A 9518-nucleotide genomic window follows, 5' to 3' on the forward strand; every position below is an offset into this window, starting at 1 on the left:
CCCACTTCCAGAGACACAGGGGCAGGCGTGGCGGGGCCCAAGCAGCCTGCTGAACAGACAAGGGTTTTTACCCACAATAATTCTTGGGCAGCGCGAATAGGGCCACAACGGGACCATGTCAGTACCAAGGAGTGAACCCGGAAGTGGAATGATTAAGTCTTTTCGATTTGGTGACTCTCTAATTATTTGATTTGTTCTATCACATCGTCCACTCATTCTATTTACCTTCAACCTACCTAAGATTCTTCCCTATGCTTCACAACCCTTCTGCTCAATGTCAAATCTCTTAAGCTCCCAGCTTCCTTCTTCTCCATGCAGACCACGCTTCATGAATTTCATTGGTCCTGTTCATTTTGCTCGTCCGCCCTAGCAGAAATGAATAGTCTCAGATGCAGCACGTGGGACTACAATGTTTTGTTTTTAATTCATGTTTTTCAATAGGCTCCACGCCCAACGTGGGACTCGAACTCAGGACCCTGAGGTCAAGAGTCCTCATGCTCTTCCGACCCGGCCAGCCAGGTGCCCCATCCACTGTAATGTTTTAAATGACTACAATAAAACGCACAGGATTGAAACAGAAATGTAAAAACAGTCCTATAGCAGCAGGTCCTCTAACGACGGCTTCGGGTGCCGGGAAGCCTACCTACCAGGTGCGCGAAAACACCCGCGAGGAGCATCCGTGCACCCGGTTCGCGATGGAGGTGGTACTGACGCCGGGTCCGCGTGGGCCCCGGCGCCTTAGGGCCGCCCCCAGGACACTGGGGCCCTCTTAGTAACAGGGGGCCCGGGCAAAGCTCACTGGGGGGACATAGTCAGCCCCCAAACCCCGCCCACGAATGGACTAGAAGGCGGAGCGCGCTCCATGCTCCGCCCCTTGCCCGCGGCTGCGCGAGAGCCGTAAGCTCCTGGGAAACACCGCCCCTCCGGCCGGCAGAGGGCGCGCNACGTCGTGCCGGGACATTTTTGTCCTCCGTTGGTGATGGCGACTGGAGTGTAAGGATTCGTTTAATCTGGTTTTAGGTGTCGTTTCAACACTCGCTCGTCTTCGTTTTTTTCTTAATTGTGCAAGTCCGTGCCCTTCTGTACCGCGCATTCACTTTTGGCTTAATTTGAAGTGGTTTGAAGTCGTATTTCCCCCAAACTTTCCACGTTCAAAGGCGCGCTCTCATCCTGAGGTGTTTCCAGCTGTCCGGTTTGAGTAAGAGCGGCCTCAGGGGTGCCGCTCGCCCCTCGGGGCTTCTAGGCACGTAGGGGATGCCCCCGGGCACACCCTGCCACGGCGGGGGGTGGGAGGGCTTCCCGCCCCCGCCTCCCCCGGCCCCCCGAGTGCTGCTTCTCCCCGCCCTCCTTTCCAACATGAACCTTCTGGTAGCTTCATTCAGTGCTCACGGTTAGGGTGACTTGATTTCCCTCCCTACAGTGAGGCAGCAGTGTGTTTGAGGAACCACCAGGTAGTCTTCACTGGGTTTTCAGTACTTACCAAGTGGAGAGGAGTTGGTGCTACAGATTGAGGCTGTGTTCTTGTATCCTCAGGGCCTACTTAGGTGAGTACCTATCCCGCGGTACTTAGCCACTCAGTGAATACGGAGCTTCACCAGTTGGGTCCTAGGGACACAGAGGGAGACCCCAGCTCTGTGCAGCAGTCACCAGTTTGATTAAGCGGATGACTGGTAAACGGTCCTGTACTGGGGCGCACACCCCGGGGAGAGAGTGCCTGGTCGGGACCCTGATCAGCATTTGTTGTGCACGGAAGTGGCAGGAAGTCTGGAAAGGCAGACGAGGCCCAGGAAGCTTATCTCCCACAAAGGCGCTCCGGTTTTAAACCTGAATGTAGAGGCTGCTTGATTTTAAGCTGTATTAGAAGTAACATTTTTCAAAGAATTAGAAAAAGAAACTCTCAGTGCAGGACTCTCAGGAGATTATGGGGTTGGAGAAGAAATTTACATCTCCAGTGCTCCTTTCTGATTGTGGGTATAAGCAGAGAAGTAAAAGCAGTAGTTGTGGTTTTTGTCACTTTCACGGCACTGTCCGTGGGTTGGGGGTTTCTCAAAATACCCTCATGCTCATCAGTATTCAGTTACTGTGTAGTTGGTAGAGTAGGTCCTAAGTCTTGTTTAGCTCCTTAAAGCTCACCGCATCCCCCTGAATTTCTAAGTGTTCTGATGATGATTTCTGCCTAGGGGTTTCTCTCGTGAGCGTGTGTAGTTCATTATGCATTTTTAAATTTCGTTCCGGTAAGGGGACATTCGTAGGCTTTGCAGGTCAGCCAGAGAGGACCCTGTCCTATCGGGAAGGACTGACAGGACCTTAGGACAGCCTGCGTGAAGCTTGGGCGAGGCTGTCGGATACTGAGGAGGGCTCGGGCCTCCGGGGGGGGGGGTTGTTGGGGATGGCCCCACAGAGGAACTGATTTCTGGACCAAACGAAGTGTAGCATTCTGGGCCTTAGTTGGGCGATCTGGATGGTGAAAGAAACTATTATTAAAAGTGAGTGGTTTTCTGTGACTGTGATGGGGGGGGTGGAGTTTCCATTCAGAACGTAAAGTCTAGTCTCGTGTGCAGAGCTGGTGGAGGTCAGGAAGAAAGAAGCCATTCTTCTCCCACTTGGGTGATTTCAATATCTGTTTTTACATTTGTATGCGAGGATTGTTCTCTGAGCTATCAGATACCTGATGCCTTAGATGGTGGGCCCGAGGGCAGCCTCCGGGCATCCGCTGGGCCTTTCTGCAGGGGCAGGGAAAGGGTGGGGGTCGGCTCCCTGCTCAGCTTAGAGCTGAAGCGAACCGCGGGGGTCATGGTGTCTGCCGGGTGGCGAGCAGCGGGCTGGCCTGCTGTGTGCAGACGGGAGCCAAGCGAGGACCTTGGTACTCGGCGGTGCTGGGTGTTTGCTGAGTACACAGATGCTGCGCTTATGGCTGCCAGGTGAAAGCATAGTCTCGTGACCTTGTTCTGGTTTTCTTCCGGCCGTATCCTCGCCGGTCCCAAGTTTTAGGGTGAAGCCTTGCTTTGATTAGGGGTCTTTCCTCTGGCGGGAGAATGGGAGCCCTAACAACCCCCCAGGCTTGTGCTGTGAGCACACCCTTGGGCCGCACCTCTCGGTCAGCCCTCGCTGCGTCCTTGGTTGGGACACAGCCTCCAGACCAAGATGGGGGGGGGAGGGGGGGGGCGAGGGCGAAGGCCCTGGGTCACCTGCCTCCTTTGCAGGAATGTGACCGAGCGTTGCAGAGGGGGTAGACGAGGGGCGCCAGGGCCCCGAGGAGCCTCGTGGGAGCCGCTGCAATGCGCAGCACGGTGGCCAGACGCTTTTGGATGTGTCGGCCGCTCTGGTGGGAACTTGAGAGCCAGAACTCAACACGAGTCTTTTCCCCGATGCCTCGTGTTGGGTGTGGAGGCTGCCTCTTCCTTAGCAGTTCCCCCTGCCCTCCTCTCCCCTGCGGACGTGGGGTGCTCCTGCCTGGTGCGGGACGGACGTTGACCGAGGAGTCACCCCGAACTTCAGGGAGCTGAGGAAGAGCCTCCCAGGGGTCCGAGGAGGTGCTACTGAGTAGGACCGCGGGGCATCGGGGCCCAGGGAATGGCCGAGGTGCTGTAGACCAGGCTGCTTGCTGCTGATGCGAGCCTTCTGTGACCCTGGGAGGGCCACTCCCCCAGGGGAGAACTTGTCACTGCTTTCTCAAAATGTTTCCCCTGTTCAACATCTTTGTCTGGAAATTTCCGCGTGGTATTTATTTTTGATGCTGTTTTAGTTTTTGTTTTGCTTTTATCTCCCCCCCCGCCCCGTCTACACAGCACGCAGCTTTATTTTCTCTAAAAGCAGAGGTTTGGGGCCTCTCTCACTTTGGTCAGAACCGTTTGTGTATTTTTAAGTAGCTCTTCCTGCCGAGTGGTGCGGTGTGGCAGAAGGGACCTTGGTGTCGGGTTCGATCGGGGCTGAGTCACTTGCCACCTGTGTGCCGCTCCCCCAGACATCTGTGATGGGGGCGCTGCTTCCTACACCCCCAGGAAGGTGGGTGGCCTGTGCGCAGCGCCAGGTACCCAGTCAGTGCCAGCGGCGGCCCCGATCTGCTGGCCCCTGTCCACCCGGCGCTGGGCCCTGGGAGGGAGGCCTGATGGACCATCAGCAACCGCTGTGAGAGGGGAAGCAGCTTCCCCTGGGTGGGTTGGGGGGCAAGCGGACCACTTAGCTCAACGGGGTCTCTGTCCCCTGCCCCCCGCCCCCCTCTGGCCTCAGGGTTCATCCCATTCCCCTCGCTGCAGCTACTGCGAGCCTGACATGGTTTCCTGACACATTTTTCTCTGCTTTGCACACGATCTGTGACTTGTTCTCGTTATTCCAACCACAGAGGTGCTGGAAGAGCCCCTTCTGGGCCATGCAGGCCCTGGAGTCCAGGCCGCCCTGGTGGGCGCGAGGGATCAGGTCCCGGGGCGGGGGTCCCTCATCCAGAGAGGACCTCAGCCCTGAAATGCAGCAGTTTTGCAGGCCCTTCGGAACATCTCCGGAGATGCTGTGTTTCCCACTTCTCATGTGACGTGGAGAGCACAGCTCTGCTGCCCTCTTTCAGACTCAGCTGGGGGCAGGGCCCGCCGCTCGCTCACCTTCCTGTGCTTTTCTCCTAGTCACCCATGTTTGATGGGAAAGTCCCGCACTGGTACCACTTCTCCTGCTTCTGGAAGGTCGGCCACACCATCCGGCAGCCCGACGTTGAGGTGGATGGGTTCTCGGAACTCAGGTGGGATGACCAGCAGAAGGTCAAGAAGACGGCGGAGGCTGGAGGGGTGACAGGTGCGTACAGCCTAGGGAGGCGGCGGGTCTANTGGGTAAATAAACCAGGGAACGTGGTTTCTGCGTCACACGGTGAAAGCGTGTTTGGTTTTATGAGAAACCAACAAACTGTCCTCAGGGTGGCTGCACACTGTGCGTCCCCACCAGCAGCGAGCGAGTGAATCCTCCCCAGGCTCAGGGCGTTCATGCTCTGGGTCGGGCCCCTTCTGATGCGCGCGTAGCGGTGTCGTGGTTTAATTTGCAGCCCCTGACGCTATACACCGCGGAGTATCTCTTCATGAGCTCCTTGCTGTCTAGCTCTTCTCTGGCGAGGGATATTTTGCCCATTTGTCACTTGTTCTGTGACCAGTGGGTTTGAGAGTTCTTCGTGGACCCAGGATCGCAGCCATCTGTCAGGCGTGCCTTCTGCGGTCTTCTCCCGGTCTTTGTCTTGTCGTCTCTCGTTCCCTTGACGTTGTCTGTCGCAGACAGAAGTTTCTGGATTTATGAAACTTGGTGGTGTGGTGGCATACGTGTCGCCATCGCCATGCCAAGACCGGCAAGGCTTCCCTCCCGTGTTCCGTTCTGGGACAGAGCGGTCCTGCCCGCACGTGTCCTCCCAGTGCGTCTTTTACACTTGAGGCTGCAGTCCGTTTTTTGTTTCTTGTTGTTTTTATTTATTTTTTTAATGTTTTATTTATTTCTGAGTGAGAGAGACAGCATGAGCAGGGGAGGGTCAGAGAGAGAGAGGGAGATACAGAATCGAAACAGGCTCCAGGCTCTGAACTAGCTGTCAGCACAGAGCCCAACATGGGGCTCGAACCCACGAACCATGAGATCATGACCTGAGCCGAAGTCGGATGCTTAACCGACTGAGCCACCCAGGCGCCCCAGGCTATGGTCCGTTTCAAGTGACGCTTTGTAAAGGCTGCAACATGCCTGGATGGATTTTTGTGTGCCAGCACCGCTTGTTGAAAATTCTTTTTTTGTTTCAAGAGGGAGACTGCAAGCGGGAGAGAGAGAATCCAAACAGGTTCTGTGCTGACAGCGTGAACGCGGGGCTCGAACTCACGAACCGTGAGATCTTGACCTGAGCCAAAACCCAGAACCAGATGCTTAGCCAACTGAGCCCCCCAGATGCCCTGAAAATTCTGTTTTTCTCTTCTAATGTCTCCTTTGCTTCTTTGTCAAGCATTGGGTAACTGGCTGTTTCTGGACTCTGTTCTGCTGCTTGTCTGTCTGTCCCACCAGCACCACACTGTCTCAATGACTGTAGATGTCAGATGCCGTCTGTCCTCTGATGTTTTCACCTCCANAGCCCAACATGGGGCTCGAACCCACGAACCATGAGATCATGACCTGAGCCGAAGTCGGATGCTTAACCGACTGAGCCACCCAGGAGCCCCAGGCTATGGTCCGTTTCAAGTGACGCTTTGTAAAGGCTGCAACATGCCTGGATGGATTTTTGTGTGCCAGCACCGCTTGTTGAAAATTCTTTTTTTGTTTCAAGAGGGAGACTGCAAGCGGGAGAGAGAGAATCCAAACAGGTTCTGTGCTGACAGCGTGAACGCGGGGCTCGAACTCACGAACCGTGAGATCTTGACCTGAGCCAAAACCCAGAACCAGATGCTTAGCCAACTGAGCCCCCCAGATGCCCTGAAAATTCTGTTTTTCTCTTCTAATGTCTCCTTTGCTTCTTTGTCAAGCATTGGGTAACTGGCTGTTTCTGGACTCTGTTCTGCTGCTTGTCTGTCTGTCCCACCAGCACCACACTGTCTCAATGACTGTAGATGTCAGATGCCGTCTGTCCTCTGATGTTTTCACCTCCAGTATCGGAGGTTGAGTTTATATGTTAGCGGAAGCCCCCGAACCTGAGCCAAAACCAAGAGCCGGATGCATGACTGACGGAGCCGCCCGGGTGACCCAAAGGTTTTATTTTTAAGTACACTCTGCCTCTGGGGGGCTCTGTCGGTTAAGGGTCCAACTTTGGCTCAGTCATGATCTCATGGTTCATGAGTTCAAGCCCCACATTGGCCTCTGTCCTGACAGCTCAGAGCCTGGAGCCTGCTTCAGATTCTGTGTCCCTCACTCTGTCCCTCCCCCGCTTGGGCTATGTCTCTCAAAAACAAATAAATAAATGTAAAAAGAAGAAAAAATTTAAAGTATGCTCTATCCCTGACATGGGGCTCAAACTCATGACCCTGAGATCGAGCCAGCCAGGCGCTCTTTGACATTTCTCTCTGAAGCACGTTCGCATGTTTTACCACATGGAAGCCTCGTGCTGTTTGAAATGTCCTGTTTCAAATATGCTGTTTGAAGTGGCCCCGTCTGCTCTGTCTCTGGTTTTGGTCTTGAACTTACCTGGAATTTTTTAAGTAAGTCACGTGTAGTCCGCAGATCTTTGACAGATGCACGCAGCCCTGTAACACGCACCCATTGAGTTAGGGAGCACTCTCGGTCCCCCAGAAAGTTCTCTTGTGCCCTCTCCTTTACCCTCCCACCTGGGCAGCCACTGCTCTGGTTTCGGTCCTCGTGGATGCGTGTTGTGTGACTTGGGATTTCCGAAGGAGGGGGGTGTGCTCCCACAAGCCCCTTCCCCACAGCATGGCACCCGGGGGCCTCAGGTTGGCCGTGTGGTCCCCTGGTGCTTGCATTGCTGAGGAGTGCTCCTGGGCGGGAGCACAGTCTGTTGGTTGAGCACGAATCGTCACCGGCTGGGCTGTTCCGGATACAGCTGCCCTCAGCATTTGTGTCCAGATCTGCAGGTAGCCGTGGGAATGGAGCCGGGCCGCTCGCTAGGTGGATGTTCGGCTCTTTAAGGAGCGGGCCACAGGCCTTCCCCAGTCTTGTCCCCCCCCCCCCAACCCGAGGGACAGGAGCGCCCTGTTCCTCCCCACAGCTGGGTATGTAGTGAGACCAGTTTGTGGGTTTAACTTGCCTTTGTGTTTCTGTTGAGTTGTAAGAATTCTCGGAAAATTCTAGAGGCAGGGCTTTTATCAGATACAAATAAGGTGTGGATTTTTTCTCCCATTTTGCGGCCTGTTTAATTACTGACATCCCATGAAGAGCAGTAGTTGGTTTTTTTCCTTCTCCTTTATTGGTTTGTGTTTCCTGAGACACGTCGACCTGTCCACGGATGGTGGAGACACACTCCCTCCGGTTTCTTTGGAAATCCACAGCGCTGGCGTTCACGCTTGGTTTCTGATCCGTCTTCACGGAACGTTTGTGTGAGGCATGAGGAAGGGGTTATGTTGTCTTCCGTGTTGATACCGTTTTGTTCCCACACCGTTTGTGAAAACTTTGTTAAAACCTGTGACTGTAGGTCTGTCTGGACTCAGCCCTCTCCCCCCCCCGGGCCTCAGTCCTTCAGTCCATGGGATGCTGTGAATCACAAAGCGTGAGACCTGCGGCTCTTCTTTCTCGGTACTATTTTGATCTCTCTGTGTCCTTTGTATGTAGTTCCTTACCAGCCTTCTGGTAAACATGTCCATTTCCTGCGCTAGGACCCTTGCTCGGGTTTGGATTCACATCACACAGAATCTGGGTGGAGCTGGAGTGACATATTGATATATTAGCAAAAGGAGCCAATCTGCAAACAGGACGAATCTCTCCGTACTCGGGTCCTCGTTAATTTCAGCGACGTCCCGCTGCTTTCAGCGTAGAGGGTTTGAACCTTCTGTAAATCATCTCTGAGCATTTATTGTGTTGAAACGCCACTTAAACAGGAGTGTGGCATATTTTCCTTTCCTGATAGGCTTATTTGTGTTTAGAAATGTTTCATGTGTTGATCTCTGGTTCTGCAGATTTGCTCAGTTCACTTAACCGTTGCAGTGGTTTTTAACATGTTCCTACAGATACAGGGCCTATGCGATCATGTTACGTACAGGGACAGAGGGCTTTACTGTTAAACCTTCTGGCTCTTTTTCTGTGCTTTTGCGCTCGCCAGAGCCCCTGGTCCGACGCCGTGTAGATGTGGTGGGAGAGGGCAGCCCCTCTCGATCTCAGTCCTGGAATTCCTCATACAGAAGAGTGTCCCTCAGGCCGGATGCCTGGCCGTCGATCCCGGAGACTTCTTGCTGCGCGTGGCAGCTTTCCCTGCAGGTTCCAGATGAGCCTTCGCCGTGTTTCTTAAGGGTCCTTGTGTCTTTCTGGAACGAGAGACCTGTGACCCCAGCGCCTGGTTTTGATGACGAAGTGTGCTGGAAATCAGAAGGTGACCCGGAAGGTAGCGGGCTTTGTGGCCTTGCTGATCCGCTCAGGGGCGGCACTTTGCCACATAGTGAGGCAAGGCCCCTGAGGCGATAGAGGGAGCCAGGAGCTGAGCCACACCCGTCTGAGAGCCCGAGGAGGGAGGGCAGTGTCTCTATGTCTCTTTGCCAAAAAAGCCTCTCCCTTCGCCAGCAGCTGCTGGTCCGCCCGCACCCTGAGGGCTCCCGCAGGCGGGCTGGAGCCCCCGGGGCTGACCAGAGGCTCATTGAGGTCTGTCCTTCAGGCAAAGGCCAGGATGCGGGCGGCGGCAAGACAGAAAAGACCCTGGCCGACTTCGCAGCGGAGTATGCCAAGTCCAGCAGAAGCACGTGCAAGGGCTGCATGGAGAAGATTGAGAAGGTGGGCGGGGCCTCCTGGGCTCTGTTGTGGGGGGGTCCAAGGACAGAGAGGCGGGGTTCGATGCTGGCTTGGTGCCAGTGGTGAGGTGTGCTGTGAAGACCTCGCGGGCATGGAGCACATGGGTTTGTTACCATTTCTGAGGGGCCTTC

The 9518-nt window shown here is 54.8% G+C and overlaps 1 protein-coding gene across 1 annotated transcript in view; it reads left to right on the plus strand.

Moving 5' to 3' along the window:
* The first annotated feature begins 950 nt into the window (after positions 1-950).
* PARP1 (poly(ADP-ribose) polymerase 1) overlaps positions 951-9518 on the plus strand; it is a 32478-nt gene continuing 23910 nt past the window's right edge. Inside the window, exons 1-3 of the mRNA XM_077779930.1 lie at positions 951-993; positions 4617-4782; positions 9254-9369. Of these exons, the coding sequence (XP_077636056.1) occupies positions 4623-4782; positions 9254-9369 (276 nt within the window). The 5' untranslated portion in view covers positions 951-993; positions 4617-4622. The remainder of the gene's footprint in view (positions 994-4616; positions 4783-9253; positions 9370-9518) is intronic.

Source organism: Crocuta crocuta, unplaced genomic scaffold, assembly GCF_008692635.1.
Source record: "Crocuta crocuta isolate KB4526 unplaced genomic scaffold, BGI_CrCroc_1.0 scaffold322, whole genome shotgun sequence".
Lineage (NCBI taxonomy): Eukaryota > Metazoa > Chordata > Mammalia > Carnivora > Hyaenidae > Crocuta > Crocuta crocuta.